Source organism: Neolamprologus multifasciatus, chromosome 10 (assembly GCF_963576455.1).
Source record: "Neolamprologus multifasciatus chromosome 10, fNeoMul1.2, whole genome shotgun sequence".
NCBI lineage: Eukaryota > Metazoa > Chordata > Actinopteri > Cichliformes > Cichlidae > Neolamprologus > Neolamprologus multifasciatus.
In genome coordinates this window covers 12,154,831-12,175,667 of record NC_140448.1, presented here as the reverse complement: position 1 = coordinate 12,175,667, position 20,837 = coordinate 12,154,831, and the positions used below count along the sequence as shown (strand labels likewise).

The window sequence follows — 20,837 nt, the reverse complement described above, 5'->3', positions numbered from 1 at the left end:
TATAGAAATGCATGCTGATACACATTTGAAAATTTTATTTTTTTTAATATATTAAATCCAGTTTGAATGCAGTCTTTTCTTTTAAAAAAAAAAAAGCACTAACGTTTACAAAAGTAATACAAGAGAAGGCTGAAAAAAGTAAATTTTTCAAACAGAGTAGATATTCGGATATAAAAAACAAGTTCATGTTAAAAAAAAAAGAATGAAATACAAGTTGCTCATAATTGCACTAACAAGACTAAGAATATTGGTCATTGCTCTCTACCCCTGAGTGTTAGTAACCCTATACATCGGTAATTATAAGGTAATGACATTGATCTACAGAGACAAGGTTTCACACAGTGACTCTCAGTGAATACAAACACATTTCAATGAGTAATAAATTCATAAAAGTGGTTTGGGAATGCTGATTATTGGTCTATTAAAAATAAAATTCATGAGAGAAACCGTATAAGGTCACTTTTCGCAGAAATTTCTGCAGAACTTAAAAGGAACACCAGTTAAGACAACCACTTTGGGCTGCAAGAAAGAGGGTAGAAAATATATATATGGAAGGGCTTATAGTGTCTTTTAATATCTTACATAGATAAGCATCCATATTTCTAAACACAGATGCTTTAACTGAACAACAATCCTGAGAGACACTTCATGTAGACTTGGTCGCATGGGGCACCTGTCCCATTCGCAGACAGCTTTGCAATGAACTGCCAAGGTAATGTTTTTCACCCTCAGTAGTGTGTGTCAGAAGCTTATACAACAGTCTGGTTTATTCACTTAACTATGATTTGTTGTCATTGCATTGTTCTAGGTCATCTTTTATCTGGTCTCTTTAAAAGAAACATGTGCAAGGGCTCAACCCCCCTCCAGAACACACACACGCATGCACAGTAGTCATAACACAAGCACAAGGCTAGGAATATAAAACAGAGTCTCATTCACAAGTTTTACAGACTGGCCTTTATCTCCCCTTCTGCTGTTTGTTGCTGTAAAAAAACTTGTGATGAAAGTGCATGTAATAAAACTTGGCCCAGTGCTTCAGATATTGAAAAAATGAGTTACAGTTTTGCCAAATGCACAATCTAAAGTTGCAGAAAAATGTACATTCCCCTTGCTTTGGTTTTCCATCAACCCTTAGAATCCAATTCTTGTTTTTCTAAGGCACATACTGTACCTTACCCGCTGTATTATTACATGATATCTCAGTCAATGCAATGACACAAAAGAGGGAAGGTTTCCTGTCTATTTTCACCAGCAATGCTACAAATGTATCCAGTAGAAGACATTTAAAGACTTTCCAACAGCAGTCACGGCTTGGTCACAGCTCAAGGGAATGACATTTCAAAAAAACAGCCCCGTGATGCCCCAAAATGGCAATCACTGAGAACGTGAAAATGACATCACGTCATAACTCAAGTCAGCGTTATGGCTAAAAATAGTGGACCTAAACAAACGGCTATGTCTGTGAGCAAATGTAACATACGGTACACATGAAAGATGCTGGACCCAACATAAAAATAGCTGAGATATTCAGTGGTCTCAAGTGGGCAGTGGAATGTTCTGTTCTGGACTGTCGACAGTATGGTGGGAAAAAAAAAATCACTAGGGTGTCATGGAGACTTAAAAAAATGCAACAATTAGCAGGAAATCAACCTAACACCCTTTAATTATCTTGTTCTGATTTTCTTTCCGCTCTCACAGTTTCCCCACCTGATCATATATCCAGAAATGGTCAGCAGCCCTAGCAGAATATTAGCTTCCTTTTTCCCAGTGCACCATCCTGATTTAGTAAGTTGTACCTCTTATCAGCACTCTCCCTATTCTGCCCTATCCAGTCTTTATTTCAGCTACAATCCAGTCATCTCTTTATATCCGTCACCATAACAACCACAAATGTTCTGACAGATTTTCTGGCACTGCAGTGAGAGGTGAAGCCTCAGAGGGAGAGAGTGAGAGAAAAGAGACAGAGAGAGAGAGAGTCACCCACCCACCCAAAAATCGTGCACCAATAAATGTACACTATGTTCCCAGATCATGTGAGATGCTTGATTTCTAATACAACCTTGCAATCCTCTCCTGACTCATACATTCATATATCTGTGCTCTGCACCGCCGCCAGACATGCAGATCAGATCACACTGAAGCTATTATAAAGCAGACATCACAAACAAATTGGTCAGCACAACCTAATATAGACAGGACATCGTAAAATTTGCATGTCAGTAGCTAACATCAGTCACATTAGCCCATTGTCAATCAAAAAGACAAAGTAATCATAAGTGGATCATTAATAAATTTGGTAAGGGTAACACCTCTCTCCGCCTCTCACCATTCAAGTGCTGGTGCTGTAACTCCTTTTGTTTACTGTGCTGACTACAGGAAAGATGGTTGCAGTACAGCAGCTGTTGCATTGTCGTGTAGTGGTCTGAACATGGCTGAGCTGCTGCTTATGTCCACAGCCCTACAGGAGCCATGCCTTCTTTAGTGTTCCGTGGAGGCAGCAAGTTTTCCTCACACAGGAACTTTAAGGGGAAATGGACCAGCACTCCTCGGATGGCCTTTAGTTCCTCTTTGGCCTGCTCGGGGTCTGTGTCACAGAGACGAGCCACATTTAAATAGTCCCTCAGGGCTTGCATGCTATGGACACTGTTGCAGGGCTGGCACTTGAACACCTGTGATACAGTAGGGCCACAGAGCCCAGAAGAACAAAGAGCGGTGAGAGAAGTGAAAATACATATTGATACAATTAGATATATATATATAAAAAGGTTTTGGGTCAATTCACACCTTGTCATAAATGTTAACATTCATTTTAGCAGTGTCATTCCAAACCAAGAAGAAGAACTCATCACTGATTGGATCGTCAATATTTATACTGGGGTCTGAAGCAGCTCCAACAAGAACCCTGGTACAGCAAAGAAAAGGGCAAAAATATTCAAATAACAGAAAAAATATGGTTAAGTAATGACAAAACTGCACAGGTTTCCCATGCAGGATCAAATATTTTGCTTGTCTGTGTGTAAAAAGAAGCCCATATACTTAGAGGTCTCACTCTCACATTTGTATTGTTGCTAATAAGTCATCAAGAGGCTTTTGCCCTGACCTGAAGCACTCTTTGCGTAGAGCGAGTGTCAGTGGTCCTGCCTGGTATTCCTCCCCTCCCATGATGGATGGGACCCTCTCTTCATCTTCCACAAATACTGCCAACTCACTGTCTCGGGAGCCCATCATGCTACGATCATTAATGTTGGCTGATCCTGGAGCAAAAACAGACAGTACAAGCATTTACAGTGTGTCCATTCAGAAGAATGATTCATGTAAAAAAATAAATAAATAAATAAAAAAATAAAAAAAAAAAAATATATATATATATATATATATATATATATATATATATATATATATATATATATATATATATATAGCAAAGGTTTTAGCTATATTTAAAATGAGTGCTGCTTTTTTTTCTCTAGTTCTGTTTTATGTAATACGTGCATGGACTGTTTAGAACATTTTGCTTATCTTTCTTCGTGTATTAAGTGCAAAAAAAAAAAAAAATACATAGGACCTATAGCCGACAACCTCTAAGGTGTGCAGAATATAGTGAGAAATATCAAATAAAAATGTATGCTTTAAACGTTCTATATTTAAAAATTTTAGTGCTGGCTGTATTTGTGAATGTTTAGCAGATTAATCTCCAATGCATTCACATCTATTTACTCTGGAGGAGGCTGTAAAATTTTGTGAAATGGAGTTCAATATGTCAGCATGAGTCTCCAAAGCTCAAATCTGTCTAATGACAGAGATTCGGAGGTGATTAGTTGACAACATCCTGAATTTTTTTTTTCCGCGGTTAGCCTCTGTTAGCCTCTGTTAGTGAAACTTTCTTTGAAGTGGTTCTAACATTTTTGACCTCTGATATTTTCATACAGTGTGAAAATGTATTCAGACTCTTTATCAGAGTGATCTTTAGGACATCCGAGCCTAACATTAGCTAGCACAATGTTAGCATAACCAGCTGTTGTTGCCATTTAGTTGGCTTATTGTCAGCTCTCCAGATATTGCAGGATCACATGTCTGATCTGCTGACAGTAAGTAACTGCAGCAGTATCGACATTAAATACGATTGTTTAAGCATGTTTTTTTGTTAGAGCACCGACTTCAGTTCAGGAGATAAAACAAACGTATGACCCTTCATACCTTCTTGAGTCTAAAGGTGCAGACATAAATTACATTTGTCTCCACACCTATGAGTTCACTTCTCCTCCACCTTTGGCGTACTGTGTATGTAGCTGTCTCTACCCACATACATAAAACATGATTACACGGGATGGCGATGTTCATCTGAGCCACTGTATTCAAGAGGGTGGGGTAACATGGTTAACTTCCATAGATTAGTGCCCGCTTCTATGTATTTTTAATGGATTACGTTTATGAGAACGCATCAGTTTGTTGGAAAACGTACTTACACACTAATCAATATTTATAAGTATGTTGTTGAGTACAATATTCTGTTTTTCTGTTCAACAAACTCAAAAAAACAACTTCACTGTACCTTTAAGAATTCAGATAAATCTTTTTAAAAGGTAATCCAAAGCTAACTGTCATCAATAGCTAGTGGGTTCCAGAGCACGTTTAAGCAAATGCAATCCCTCTGTTCTTCCCACAAAGACTTGCATGTGAATCTGCATATTCATATGGAGTAAGCCTAAAATCTTAAAGAGTGTAAGGCTAAACAATGAAAGAAAGAAAGAAAAAAAGAATTCAAAAGTCATTGCACCATACAATGGTCTCATCCATTTTTTAAGTCGCCCTATTTTTTAAAAAAATCTTTTTATATATAAATGACTGTATTCGTTGATATCCGTATTCTACAGTTATAGGTGCTACTAAACTACATATAAAATGTATTGATTCAGTTTTATTGTTACACTGAAAGCCAAAAACACATTAAAAAATCATATCAGGTGCAGGCAGCATTCTGTCATCATCATTTTGTCATGAACCTCTGTGATGACTCAAGGTCAGAGTTATAATCCATCTTTGAATGCCCAGCGGTGACTCACCAATGATATAGCAGCGGTCATCAGCAATGAGGGTCTTGCTGTGAACATAGATGAGTTCTGTGACAGGTGACTCGGAGAGCTGGGCATGCGTCCTCAATCCGCACAGTGTGATGTACTCTGTCCACTGATCCTTCACTGCAGGCCAGAGCAGAATCACATTATTTACATGAGATGATGTGAAATGAAGACCAGTAGAGTCAATTTAAAGGAACAACTCAAGGGGAAGGAAAGATGCATGTTAGCGAGGCAGCAAAGGCTGATGTCAGGCTGATTTCCGAGGTCTAACAAAGCAAATAAGTGACAAAAAAACTTACATTCGCTTAGTCTCGACAGGATGGAGAACTCCCCTCGGCACATGGTCCTAGGATGACAGAATAAAACCTTACATTAAGAAAGCCAGCCAGCATAAGGGGAAATAATTTAGGAATCTCACAAAATAAACCAAAAATATCTAGAGCATATACAGAGAGTACACTTCTGGGCATAACATCAAAGGCAGATTTGGAAATGTGATGGATGATAGTGAAACCATAACATGGCCATGCTGCATTCTGGCAATAACAACATGCTGACAAAGCTGATTAAGCAACATCACTCAATGTAATATGTAATATGACTCGATATGCTCTATTCCAGTTGGACCAGTTGATTGATAGAAACCTTACATGCATGGTAGCTACCCCAACTTTCCATTACCAGTTTTATTGACATGTCTTATGCATTTTCTATCAGTGACATTTCTGCTCGATCAGAAATATGTCTTTAAACCAGACGAAACTGAGAAGTCTTGTTTTTACTGTGGCTTTCATAAGTTGTAGTGCTTGCTGATGTGTGGGCTGAGTGCAGAGTGCTAATGGGCGGAAAAGGCTCTCACCTGTAAGTGAAGTGCAGAATAGCTTGAATGGCATTTCCACCTCCTGTACTGATGTCTCCTTCAAATCCAGGAAGCAGAGGCACCACCACATACACCCTGTACTTCTTATTTTCTCTGAAAAAAACACAACATCAACACTGTACATTGTACTCTGCACATAAAAGATGAGGTCTAATATATACTTCGATTTGGTTTTGTTATTTCTTTGAACTAAACATTTTGTTTCAAATGTCTACCCCCAGTTTACCAGCTCAGTGATATTTGCATTTGTTCTTACATGTCTTGTCTTAACTTCTTTCACAAACTGCTGCTTTAAAGCCACAGATTTTCTAAACATTTCAATGCAATATGGAAAAAAACCACAAGATAAATCTGATGGCATGGAAGGACCTGAGGCGGAGTTTCTGCTGAATTACAAAGTATGGAGCTAAATACATGGTCAAGTTTTACTCATTTCAAAAAGGTGATTTGAAATTGAAATTCTTTTGATATAAAAATAATTACAATAAATTATTTTTTTTCATGGAAATGACTTTTTTTTTTACAGTTTAATTTTTTTTCAGCTTCAAATTTTATTTCTGTGTCAAATTAATTTTTTTCAGTTTCGGGCCTTTTTTTCCCCAATTTCTTTCATTTGTCAAATTTTTTGACCCTGATTTTGTGTTGTGGGCGTGCGTAAAGGGGGCGGGGGCATGGGCAGGGCGTACACTAATGATTGACAGCCGCTGTCACACATGTTACAAGTTAAAAATGAGCATTTTAGCTGAAGATGGCCACTGCTCTTCATGGGATGCTGCTGGCCAACAAGTAAGAAAACACTTGTAACCTGTTGTATGTGTGTCTGAGCTGACAGAATTCAGCTACTTCTGCTTCTTAAACTGCCCAGGGACTGAAGATGGAAATTAGCTAGTAGCTAAATCTGGTACAAAACATATTTAATGAATGCATTTTGTACACAGCCCCTCCAAAAGACAATAGACAAATATTAGAAAACTAACACACTCAAATCATACCTGTAGGCACGCAGAATTCGATTCACGATTGCATCACCAATGCCATTATGGACAGTCTTCTGGTCGGAACAGCTGATGAAGAACTGGTTCTAAGGGCAGAGGCAAGGCAGATGGTGGCTCAGTATGAGGTGAGGGCCAAAGCTAGCAGGTAGCTGGCAATGAAGGAAGTGGGCTTTGGATATACTCAGATTCAGGAAAAGTCATTACAGTAGGCATGCTGGTAAACAGATTTGTTTTTTCCAAATCAGAGCCTATTCTTGGGCAACATATTTGCGATTACGGTGACAATTTTGTCCTAATGGGAGCCCTGACTGTATCACTGCTGTCTAAACCATATTAAGGCACAGCGAGCCTTAATATGGTTTAGACAGGATGACACACTGCCCGCTTAAAGATGTACATTTATCTGTAAAGTGCTACAATGTTAATCTTAATTACCTCGATGTAGATGTAGTGTTCACTCTTGTTGATGGTGTCGATGTAGGCGTTATGGATTGAGCTCTCACAGGTTCCAGTTGACCAACGATCAGCAGAGCGCAGCACCTGAGAAAACCCCAAAAATTCAACTTAGCACTGGATATACTTATAAATCATGCATATATTTTTATCTCTTTTCAGTGGTGTCATTTTACTATTACTGTGGATATTACCATTGCAATCACACTTACATATCATATTACCTTGCGCATGTAAATTCGCCCATTTCTATGAATTTTAATAGGATACTTAACTGAAGAAATGGAGCAGATGCACAAAAAGGGAGCGCACCTCTTAAAGTTTGAAGACAGATTGTGTAATCTGAGGCAATGACCCTGAAACCTGAATAAAGCAGCTACAGAACCTGATAGAAAAGCTACAACATAATGGGGAGCAAGGGTTATGGTTACAGGCCACCATCCACAATAGAAGTATCTGTTACTGGACACTCACTGAATGAGCGGTTTTAACTGCAGCATGTAACACTGGCTAAAAATACTGATTAAATACAGTTCTAACATATTGTCATCTTGTTTTTGAATTATTCTAACAAAACCAGCATCTTCACAAAGTTGCTAACGCACCATCTTTAGCAATATATTATTATTCTATTATTCTGTTAAGGGGATATCTGCTAGTTGTGCTGCTTATGCTGGTGTCTCTCTGGACCATAGATCCTATGAAGCCTGTTGCAAGTGAGATGCTGCCACTTGTAATCCCACTCTGTCCTTGGCATTGCATTTGTTTTCTCTGGCTTTACTAAACAGGATAAATATGTTGGAAGTAGTTTTGTTCTACAGGCTTTACTTTTGTTCCACCATCTGCCATAGCACAAAAAAAAACAAAAAAAACCCCAGCAAATACTGAATAGCTGCATTTCCAACACTAGAACAGTGTCTCTTTGTTGTAGCACAGAAATACCCATCTGATTTCCTGTAAGATCTCACCTGGCAGCACAAAAGAATAAATTCATGTAAAAGTCAGTAGAGGTCTTTCATTCTTGGCTTGTTTACAGCAATTAAGGTCTTAAATAATTATTCAATAAGAATACAGTATACATATGACCAACAGCAACGTTTCATTAATGTGCACTCTACATGTTTTCAATTCTTCTCCGTCTTAACAGTGATGTTGAAAGTTCTCTTTACACCATGTCATTATAGCTTGGAGCTGTGTGACACAGAAAGTCTTTCATATGAGCACTGGCAGCTAGAGGCAAAGTCTTTGTGTTTTCCCGTATCCAAGGTTGACCTTCTGTGCAGGAGAACCCAGTTTCTATCAAGCTCTAGCGTGAAGCCTACAGTCCTGTGCAAATGAAAGTACAGACTCTTTTAGTTCTAAGGTTTTACATATCAGACAGAATTTATGCTAAATGTGTTGCTGTGGATTGCAGCCAGACACCTTCACTTTGGTTTTGTCTGTCCAATTGACAGTGAAACTTTGCAAATCTAAGTTGTGCTGCCATGTACCTGCCTTTTTAGAGAAACAAGCTTTATTTGTTCAGTCTTTTTTCTTGTACTGTGAAGAACTTGAACATTTAACATGCTAACAGAGGCCTGTAGAGTCTGCACACTCGGACACTGGAGGGAATTTGCTGGGACATCCACTCCTGGGAGGATTGGTGGTTATCTTTAATATTTTCCACTTGTAAATAATCTTTGTCACTGTACAAACATGGACTTCAGATTGTAAGGAAATGACCTTAAAAACCTTCCCAGATTGATGGGCAGCAACAACTTGCTTCTCTACTGGAGATGCTCACACTTACTGATGATTAGTTAATGAAGTGCATTTGATTAGCAGCACCTGGCTGCTACTTACCCTCGTAATTCCTGTGGAAGCAGTAAGATTGTACTTAGTTTTTCACACACTGCTTTTCATTTTGGCTTCATTTTTGTTCACTAAATAACGACAGGGTAATAAGTCATGTTTTGAAGTTCATCTGAGATTGCATTTAATAACTGTGCAATGATGAGGTTTCTCTTGTTACATAAAACATTAGAAATGAAAGGGGTTACACTTTCTTTTGCACATGACTGAATTGCTGAAACAGAACTGTGGATAGTTTTACAACCAGCTACAGTTCTGCAGCAAATATGTAAGCAGTGGTGAATAAAACTATTATATAATAATATAATATTAAATTATTATATAATGTATCTAGCATGCTAATGTCACATCATATGCACAAAGGCTCACATCTTAACCTGTCAGTGTTTTGACGTCAATGTATGAAAAGGCTAAAAGGTGCTCTTTGGACTGCAGGAAGATCTGAAAAACCTATGTAAACATAAGCAGAGTCATTAAAGAAGGATTTTAACACTGCCCGTGTAAACAACACATTCCTCTCAAATTGAAAAGTCTAGGCTTTATTAAGTGATTATAATCAATTAAATTTGGATTAGAACAAAGTTAAAGGACCACAACAACCAAAGTGGTTCCAGTATGTTTTCCTGCGTGCTATCCTTGGCAATAGATGAGAATATGAGGGGCACTAATGATTGATTGATTTATTCATGCTTTTGGAGACTATAATCAGCAGCTGTGGGAGGCACAGTGAAAGAGTTAGAGCCACTAACCTGTTTAAGATTACTTGCTCCTTGTATAATTGACAGCATATAAAGAAAATGGTCAGTTGCAGTGATATGTTGTTTTACTTTAAAGCCCACAAAATTCACCATTTAATTTGCATAATATGAATTTGCACATCTGTGCTGTTGTCAGCAACCTGGAACACACAACAAGCAAACAGCTCCAGATACAGAGTCCCCCAGCATGTTGCTGTTGTTGTAGCTCTGCAAACTACCAGCCTGGCTAAACGCATCACATTAGCGTTTACTACTGGTGATTTAAGCAAATTGGAAAAAAATATAGGTCTCAGAGGGCCATGGAAGTGGGTAGTTACCCACAGGGAATTCCCGGAACTGTTTAATCTTAAAGCACCTAAAATATACCCTGACCACAGTAGCACATATGTGGGCCTATGTGCTACTGTGGGCCTATGTGCTAGTCTTTTTGCTCTGAGAGCAAAAAGACTAGAACTTTAAAAATTGTATATTTACACAGATGTTGACGTCATCTTGAGTCTGTGTGTGAATATACACACCTGCACTTTGGCTTTCTTGGACCCAGGCACAGTGAATGGCAGAGAGTCAGCAGTGGAATGAGACTTGGGAAGAAGGTAAGGGTAGAAGTCGTCTTTGTACTTGATTTGAAGATCTGAAGAGGGACAGAAAGAATGAATCAATTTCAGATTTGTCACTTTCCTGTTACTCATGTTTCCAAAGCATTGCTTAAAGGTTTTTAAGCAATACTTCTAATGGAAACATGAGGGTTGGGGATGGGTTTTTTTAGCACTTACTGTATGAGTCATATTACCACACAGGATAACATAAACACCAAAAGGATACAAGGTTCATATCATAATACAGGAGTCTGTATTATTTTAAGCTCTGTTTTAGTAAAGATCGCCTATTTTCAATCCAATGTTTCAGTTTCACAACTTGGATATTTTATATAGTATAATGTTAAACACCAACCTGTAGCTTGTACACCTATAGACTCATTTGTAAGACAAAAAGTGATGTTTACAATAAACATATAGATATATAAAAGATCAATGTTAAAACTATTGCTGTTTAACACAGCTTTCTTTGTGTCTGACCTTAGGTAAAATTCCAGCGCTGGATGAAGTGGCGGGCTACATCTCTGGCAGCTTTGCCATGAAAAGCTGCAGACAGGTCACGCCACGGCATTGCGAGGAACTGTAGTACGATCAATGTTATCTGACAAGATAAAAGAGGGGGGAAAGGAAGCAAAAAAAAAAAAAACCCAAAACAAGTCTTTATTCTCTCTGTTCAGGCATTGTCAGTGTATGTGTGTGCATGAGCTGCTGAAAGAAATTTAGATAGAGTACCTTCAAATGGTCTATCCAGCTGGACCCAGTCTCTCTTGATAAAGTTATTGTAATCTTTGCCAAGCCACAGTTTTACTGTTACCAGTCAAATCACGTGGGTCCTGCTCTCCTTGCTTATCTGGCTCAGATGTTTCAGAGCCACCAGCCATACCATTGCCCTGGATAACAGAGTCATCCATTACAGTCTGTACGGTTCACAGTACATTCTTACATCTACATCGTTCCTCATTTCGCCTTCAGTTACCCCGTCGGTCGTCTCTGTCCAACCAAGGTCAGTTAGGTGATGCTGGCTGTCATCCCATCTCCCAAAAGCCAGGTCAAGCCCCCCTACAAAGGCTACTGTTTGGTCAATGGCCACCATCTTCTCATGGTGAGCCCACAGAAACACCACAGAAGACATGTGGTCAGGATGCCGCATCACCTGACGGATCAGTGGGTAAAACTGGTGTTAAAATGTACATTCAGGGCTCTTTTGACAGTTATTTGTGTCCCTCCTCTCCTACAACTCTACAAGACATTGTGCAGAGAAGTGAAAGACCTTGATGTTTGGGTGCATATTCATTAGAGTCCTCTTGCTGTGCTCACTATTGATGCCAAGTGCCATCTCCACCTCTTTGTACAGCAGTACACACACTTTGACTCCCATTTCCTGCAGAAACAGGTTCATTTAAAGTAATGTTATTAAAAACAAACAAACAACAAATTATATACATTTTGAAAAAGAAGAAAAAAAACAAGATGGCAACAAAAACAAGACAGAGAGACTCCCTACTGCTTTGCGTTTGAGGATCTCATCGAGCCGCCAGTAGTTGTTAGTTGCTGGTCTCTTTAGGAAGACTTCAGGACTGAGCCTGTGAAAAAAGCAAAAAAACAAACAAAAACAAAACACACACACACACACACACAGGGAATACGTTTCCAGGTTTAACTAAAATATTGAAAAATTATAGTAACATAAAGATTTCGATCAGCAAATCCAGACATTTTTGACACCTACCACCAATCTGTGATGAAAATCTCCTCCTTGGCTTGTTCGAGAGCATCAGCCAGGTCGGCGAAGTAACCACTTCCATTCACATACCTTCAAATAATGAAAGGTAAATTGAGGACAAATCCTAAAAGATTATTGGAATTATTACAAATATGAGCCAGACTACATAACTGACCATTTAGTGAGCGTGTTCTCTCGCGGTGGAGCGAATCCTTCGAAGCGGTGCGTTTTGAGAAAGTCACATGTTTCTGCCAGACGCTTGATTTCAGAATTCCACCATTGACTTTGCCTATAGCCATTGCACTTGATAATCAAATTCCTGATTAAAAGGATTAAAAGCACAAAGGCAATGTGTGCATCACAAACACAGCAAAAACACGCAAAACTCAGTACATACAGTACACAAAGATAAAGCTGACCTACCGATTAAAGTTCTCAAAGCACACTCCATATTTGGTGCCTGTGTCAGCACGACCCACTTTCGTTTTGAACTCTGGATCAAACAGCAGCACAAAGTCGATGCTGCCACTATCTCGTTTCATGTACAACAGGAAAGAGTCTTTCACCACCAGCCAGCGGCGTGACCAGCGGAAGCAGATCTGATGATGGCCTATACAGTTCAGGCCTAGGATTCGGTGACCCCCTGACCTCTTCAAGATATATCCCTCCCTGAGTCAAGATCAGACATATTATGCAATGAACACCTGCCATTCACTCCCAACCCACTAAAATACATGAGCTCAGTGTTTTGCTTACAAGCCCTTGGGTCCAAGATCAGAGACAAAGGAGAGGGGACTGATGGAGAGGAACTCCAGCTGCAAAACAAAATAGAACTCAAAATGCAGTCATTTTACTTGAGATTTACTTTGTATGTCAAGACGGTACAATGAAAGGTCTTGAGCCACTTCCCTTTTCTTTGTATTTTGCTAGAAACATTAGAAATAGGTGCAACAATTTATTTAAAAATGTCTAAACATACATGGGAGTACAGTATAAAAATCAAGAAAATCAGATAATGTACAATTCTAACAAGCTTCAAAGTCAATATTTGGTCATATTTTGTCCAACTCATGACTGAGAGGGTTCCACTGTGGGTTTTTCTATCCACGTATCCTTTGCTGCATTGGCATAAACCTGTTGCCAATTAGAGGCTTTCTAGATGGGTATTGTATGGTCAATCAAAATGTGAAAGAATTTTTCTGTGTTCGTGCCAAGTTTTAGACTAATAGCTTTTTGGGAATCATTTTGTTGTTGCAAAAACATAATTTCATTCTTGTAAGACTATGTTATCTTTTGCATTTTTGGTAGATTCATTTTATGAAAGTGGATTAAATTATGTGTTTTTATGACAGGCTGCCTGACACAATTTAAAACCGATTCTTTGTTAAGTTGTCTGTTAAGTGTAGACAACACTGGTTCATTCCTTGGGTTAGGTGCATCTTTTGTACTTGAATGATGAATAGGTATGCGTTAAGTGTCTTAACAAACAAAAAGACATTTCTCTAAAAATTGTCAGGTACAAGGACTGAAAATGTATGAAAAATCAGCCTTTTTTTTTGCAATGTAGTGTATATATTATTCACCCATGCTTACCATGCTGCTATCATTTTTACAGAATGTGTTCTCCAGTAGACAATTCAGGTACTCCTCAAGGTATTTCTGCATTAGAAGAGCACATATTTACAATTTATTTACCAGCTGCTACTTATTATTATACATCACATAATACTTAAAATTATGTGATGCTTCAAAATATGTTCAGTGTGTGGAAGACTGATTTATATACCACTTTGCTGGAGGTTCTTCTGGCCCGCTCAGTCCCATGTAGGCTGGGCATTTCCTCCGACATATTTCTCAGCTGCTGCCTCTCCTTTGCAAATCTTTGAGGAAAATTTGAATATTCAAAAACATTCCGCGCTGAGAGAACTGCCATAAAAAAAAGCTCAAAAACAAACAATCACTCAGATTTAAACTGCATTAAGAGAGAGAGAGGACAAGTTGCACAGTTAAATCGATCAGCACACCAACCTTCCAATAGGCAGTAAATGAAGCATCATCTTGTGCTTGTAAAGGTCGCGATGCACCTCCTGAAAGTTCTTGTACTTCCTCTTTATAGTCCAGTGGAACTGGCCATGTGTTAGATGCAGTGTATACAGGGTCCCAACACTAACCTGGACGGGACATCATTGATATCATACAAAAACATAAGTGTGGTGGTGAAAAAGGGGAACCACCAAATGCAAAAATTTGAGTGATTTGAATGAAATAGAATTTTTCTTATTAGCTCTTGTTTTCATAGCAACTGGACTGTGTTTTTGCCAGCCACAGCTTTAACGTAGTTCCCAGTAAGAAAGAAAACCACAATTTGAATAGACAGATGAATTTATCTCTAAATCACTTACTTGGAAGATAAGAGTTAAAGACACCCAAAGTCCTTTTTAATTGCCATTTTGTAAGTGCTGCAGATCAAAGATGAACCAGGAAGTAGCGTAAAGGGTTTTTTTTGTTTCATATCCTCCTAAGACCCTATGTCCTCATATGGGAGAAATTACATTTAGGCTTTTACACACATTTTACTTCATTCTACTCAATAAAGTGTTTTACACTTTGTAAAAAATAAAAAAGAATGACCCCAAAAAGTTGATTCTGTTCATCTGGACAGTGAAGAAGTCACTTAGATGAGTAACAAAACATTTCTCCCAATGAAAATACTTTACTGTGCTGTAAAATAAACCCACTGTTTCCACATGCAGACAGTTTTTATAATCAGCTAATCCAAATAGCTAAGATTAAAAATGCATTTTAAAAAAAGTTTGGGTTTCCGGAGGATATCAGGCAAGACATTTAGCATGTGGATTGGATTAAAACACGTAGAAACAAGTTTCTAATTCTACTTACATTCACCATTCTGGACTGTGGGAGAAAGAAAATCAGAGAATGTGGATACCAGAATATGGAAAGTATATGCAAACTGACTGAGCCAGCCAAATAAACCTCAGGAGTTAACTAACAAATAAAGGGACATGAAGTGCATCTACAGATCAGTACTTGTTAAGATACCCATGAACTTCTGCTTTTTAATATAAATGACTATGTAGAAATGAATGTGAATACTGTTTCATGGTCATATGGTTGGTTTCAGATCGCTAAAATATTATCTTTAGGACTCATTCAACAACAGTCATAATAAAATTCACCACAAATTGATTAAATGACTATTGAACGTGGCATGGTTGTTGTCTCTGGTGCCTTGTATCCATGGTTCAGGCTGCTGGTGGTAGTGTGTAATGGTGTGGGGGGTATTTTCTTGTCACACTTTTAGCCCGTACTACCAAGTGAGCATAATTTAAGCACCACTGAGCGCTGCTGCTGGCCATGTTGATCCCTTTATGGCAAAGTGACAGCACACTGTAAAACCTGAAACAGCCTGCTCAGTAGCAATAAAGTTTCTTTTGTAATTTTATCGCTCCTTTCGCTTCACTATGACTTAACATCATCATGGCAAAGTAGTCAAATTTAACCCTAGCATGTCCTGAGTCAAAATCGAAACTGGGATTGTTTGTTGTTACACAGTTGTAAAGAGTTACTTATTAAGCATAAGTGTGTGTGTTTTTCACTTTGGGCCCATCAAGAGCTTTCTATAAAGATTCATTAGTATCCCAAAAAGAAAAAAATGTAAAGGGTATTTCGTAAGTTTATGGAGGTACCCTTGAGCGTGTAGTGTGCTTCTCTGTGTTGTCCAGTCTGCATTTAACAGGAACATCAGGGATGAAATAAGGTATACCCTTATCTTCTATTTCGGAAAGATGATGCACCACGATGAAAGGACGTCCTTCTGCAATTTGAGAAATTGAAGCAATCAAGAAAAACGGTTTCTCAATGGGGAGCTTCTATCTTAAACGAAATTCATTTTCGTCGTTTCTCACCACTGCGCGACATGAGGCCATCTAGCTCGTCTTTAGTCAAATCGTGGCAGTCGTGTGAGAAGCGTCGTCTATTAAGGCTTTGGGCAGCTGCGCTCTCTGCCAACGGCTCGATCACGTCCTCTGGACTGGCCATAGCTCTGTTGTACAAATGATCAAATGCCCTGGTGAGAAGACAAAAGAAAACAGTCCAGAGATCGAAGACATGTGAAACTGTGGCCTTTCTCGTGATATAGATCATAGCAAAATCGGATTTTAAAGCAAGAGTATCTGACTTCGTATTTTCTGTAGGAAAAGTAGTAATAAAGGCAATAATACAGTCCTGTAACCACAAACATGTCAGCTTTAAAACAGACAGAGAGATGCAGTTTAAGTGTTTGATGCTTAGCAAAATCCGTCAGTGTGATCATGACCTTGAAGTGAATCTAATGCTCAATAATGATGACATATCTTGATTGCTCAACAGGGGGAATTCAAGGACAACCCCCATTATCACGTCTGTAAAAACAGACTGTTTTAGATATCACTTGCTTGTTTGTCAGCAGCGACCTGCTAGGCAAGTCATTTATGTCAAAACATATGAGAAGTTTAGGACAAGGTTACTGGTGTAAATAAAAAGGGTGTGTGAAACTCTTTGTGTTGCATGTTGGTAAATGTAGAATAGCTGAATGTTTCCTGGAAAACGAGGCTTAAGAAAAAGGAGGGAGGGAGCCTGTCTCTGTTAAGGAGAGAGAGTTTGAAACAAGGGTAAGAAAGAAAGAAGCATGATCTGCGTCTGCATTCTAAAATTCTTTTTAGCAGAAACGTGACTTTCCACTTCCACTACAAGCTACACAGGATCATGTGTTGCAAAAACAGGTTCAGGAAGAATAATACTTGAAGATCCCGTCACAAGTACTGTGTCGGGCGTGAACTAGCATCTACTAATAAGGAGACTAAGAGGGAAAACAAAAGGAAATGTGACAGATGAACTTAATAATCAGCACTTTGTGGCCAAGATTTCTTTCCACTTTTTGCTGATGTAATGAATCTAAAGCACTGATGTTGAAGAGATCTGCACATTTGCACAGTGTCCCAAATGTGTCATCTGTACAGCCATGTTTTTTTTAAATATAGATCACCACTGTGTATATGTTGTATTCGTATAAGCTTTTTTGTCTTGACAACAATCTGGTTTAGAATTTAATTCCCATTAGGACGGATCTTCCCCACCTTTGCTTCCCAAGAAAGCACAAGTGACATTTTAATTGCTGTGGAAAAAAAATCTCCACGCTAAGGCCACTTTTTTTGGTTATTTCCACTTATGGAGCTGGATCTTTTTAAGACACTCACGTGTGAGATCTTTGGTGTATTCCAACACAGACAGCAGTTTTTCCACACACTTTTAGGTGTTATACTTTCGTAAGAAAGACTTGCTCACACTTGCCCCTAAGCAAGCAAGACGCACAGTACAGAGGTAAACATGATAAAAACTAAACCAAAACAGATATTTCTCATTAAGTACCAAACCCAACTAGCTGCTGTTATCTGTTTACATTTTGAAGCACGGAAGTGTTAAGTGTTGACTTAACGTGATTTCCCTGCATTTTGCAAGTCTGATTTAAACTTTGCCTACACTGTTTGCTCAGGTTACTTTCATGGTAAATACTACACTATACCCACACTGTGTTTTAAAAAACATGAGACTAATCAAATTGGAATGCTGTGACTGGCTGAGAGGTAAGCTATTAGCAAGAGTCCAATGATCGCAATCCTTTAAACACACACGCTATGTGTCAAGAACAATGTGGCTTTGTTTGTGTGTATGTGTGGGGTGCAATGGATGACTTTTAATATCTCAGCAGTACCGACTCTGGAGCAATTACAAATGCTATCAAACACACTGATAGCAGTGCTGTGTTGAATTCAAAACATATTACGTGTTTGTTTGGATAATTAAAAGGGAGAAAGGTGAGTTCAAATCCACCATCTAGTTGGAGCCTTTCTGTGTGTAGTTTGTATGTTCTCCATGGGTACTCCAGCTGCATCCCGCAGCCCAAAGGCATGCAGTTACAGCGGTTATGTGTGAATTTGTTTACGAATGGCTGTCTGTCTCTCTGTGCTGGCCCTGTGACAGACTGTCTACCTGCACCCTGCCTTTGCCCTGTGACAGCTGAAATAGGCTCCAGCTTCCAGAAATTGAATGGATAAGTGGAAGAAAATCTATGGATTAAGGGATAAATAAGGAGATTCCTGACTTTGCTGACTCCCAGTGGTTATCTCAAACAATGACACCTGGCTGATACAAGGGAAATGTTAGGAGACGATCAGCAAAACAATCACACTTCACATAGCAGCTTGATTCCATGCAGTTTTCACTTATGGCCTCAACTAGATAAGGATGGCACACCCTGCAATGATGATGTACAATCTGACATCACAGCTGGGTGTGAGTACAGGTGCAGCAGTGTACCTCTGACAATCCTTCACCTGCGACCTGACCTTTTTTTTAAGCCGTTTGCATACCCATCATATTTTCTTTTTCTTGTAAACATCATTCATCAGCTCTTCAGCCTGAACATCAGCTGACCCATTTAAAAAAATGGTCTTCCCTTGATTAAGGGGAAGTTGTGTTTTGCATACGTGATCTTTAAAATGAATTTGTATGGGAAATCTACGGACCGACTCTAAAACGTGCCACCAAGAGACAGAAGACAATTGTTAGTCATCAACTTGATGACTGAAACAACAGCGCTGAGTCAACACTTGCTTACCATCAAGATTTTCCCCCAAAACTGTGCTGTGGCTAAGAATAGTCCGTCTGATCACGTTTTTAAAGCGTTAGGGCAAAAAGTCAGTGTTTAAAAAAACGTCTTAAAGAAAGACAAAGAGAGAAATAAAACAAACATAACTGCATCTGATGGAGTTTTCTTAAGCACACACCCTAATCTACACTAACGAAAATCACTTTTTATTTTTTTCGCCAAAGACAAAGCATCTATAAGCAGCAAAGTCTATTTAAGACTCCAGGCTGGAAAAGCTGAAGGCTAAGTTTTGGCGTCTCCACCCTTTCCCTGTTTCCCTACTACAGCCACAATCCACAAAGAGACTCGGTGTAGTTTAAAAAAAACTTCCCATATAAAGACATCTGTTGGGAACAAAACATAGATTTAAGCGCAGCACTAATAGGATCGCCGTAATCCTTATCGATACCTGCGAGTTTGCAGCTGGACAATCCGCACTCGTCAGTCTATTTCCAACACAGCGGATGGAAATAGAAGTCCGACATAGGCCTGAAAAATACTTACTGTCAGCTAAGTTCAAGCCACGGATCGGCTCACGGCGGCTTCACACACAGGGCGAAGAGCTAAAAGAGTCATTCAAAGTAACAAAAATGTTTCATTGTAGCCCAGCCGGAGTATCAGAGAAGAGTTCATCAGTTTTAACCGTGGGTGATGCACGCTTTAGTCCCACCCACATTATTACTGGCTGTCCGATGGGACAGCGTGAGGGAAAAGATAACGTGGAAATAGTTTCTGCTGCTTTGCCACTGTTATTAGGTAAATCCTACTATGTGCCTTTTTATTCTTATATGGAATAGAGCCCGGTGCTGTTCGGAATTATGACACAAAACAAACAATGACTTCCTCCCCCTCCGGTATCTGCGGCTGTGTACATAGCAGGCGCATACATGGACTTAGTTCACGTTACTGACGTGTGCACTGCCACAATTATCAAGCACGAACACAACAAGTCCCGATTTCATACTTGTCAGGAAACATATATGCAGGAATGCAGATACACGAGAAAGGAGTAGGCGGCACGTATGCCATTTTCATGAGAATCACGTAAGGTATCAGGAGACTTCCGATTATATATATATTTTATTTTATCCGATGAGATACCAAAATTTACATCTAAAACGCGTTTTTAGGACAAACCAACAATGAGTTTGTACAGTTTTTTATTCTATATAAAACTGTACAAACTTTAACGTTGAAGTGGGACACCGGAAGTACATGTTACGTGAGCATCAACTAAAATCAACCAGATTTAACTTTCATTCTAGTTTGATCTGCATTCCTATTTTCGAAGATAAACCGTGCATTAGACCATATTAGATTAAACGAACAGAGGCATGGCATTTTCATATTGCTAGTACCTAAAAAAGGAGTTGATGACTCACGCCCAAAGTGAGCGAAATCTGGAGAGTTGTTTGCATGATAACCATAAACCAGCTTCCTCAGCCACAGCCCCGCCTGACAGGTTGGAGAAATAATTGAAATGACTAAAAAGGCTTTCCGGACTGGTTTTCGAAACAGGTACATGTTTTAGATGACAGCACACATGCCTAGCCTGTACCTGAAGTTGCACACGCTGAGAGAAAACAGTAACAATGTAACAGCTGAACTTTAGACTTGCTGTATCTAAAGCAAACATACTTCTAGGACTTGATATTAAAAAACACAGGCGTGAAAGGTTTGGTAAATACCTTCTGAGTTAGATTTTTTCTTTTCTTTTTTTAAAATCTTGGTTTAAACAGTGATGTGACAGGTTGATGTTTTCGGAAAAATCAAAGACAACTCCAAAAATTGGTGTTA

The 20,837-nt window shown here is 38.9% G+C and overlaps 1 protein-coding gene across 1 annotated transcript; it reads right to left on the bottom strand.

The window, feature by feature from the left end:
- Window positions 1-89: 89 nt before the first annotated feature.
- pld2 (phospholipase D2) lies at window positions 90-20,651 on the bottom strand. Its single transcript, XM_085175643.1, is given in 26 exon segments — window positions 90-2,669; window positions 2,785-2,902; window positions 3,101-3,254; window positions 5,064-5,198; window positions 5,378-5,424; window positions 5,938-6,051; window positions 6,951-7,039; window positions 7,389-7,493; window positions 10,534-10,646; window positions 11,092-11,182; window positions 11,184-11,212; window positions 11,344-11,449; window positions 11,561-11,764; window positions 11,882-11,992; window positions 12,116-12,194; window positions 12,341-12,424; window positions 12,510-12,653; window positions 12,758-13,003; window positions 13,091-13,149; window positions 13,928-13,993; window positions 14,121-14,214; window positions 14,363-14,505; window positions 15,233-15,247; window positions 16,042-16,169; window positions 16,261-16,421; window positions 20,419-20,651. Coding segments are annotated over 26 exon segments (3,006 nt in total). The 5' UTR covers window positions 20,565-20,651; the 3' UTR covers window positions 90-2,444.
- Window positions 20,652-20,837: the final 186 nt, after the last annotated feature.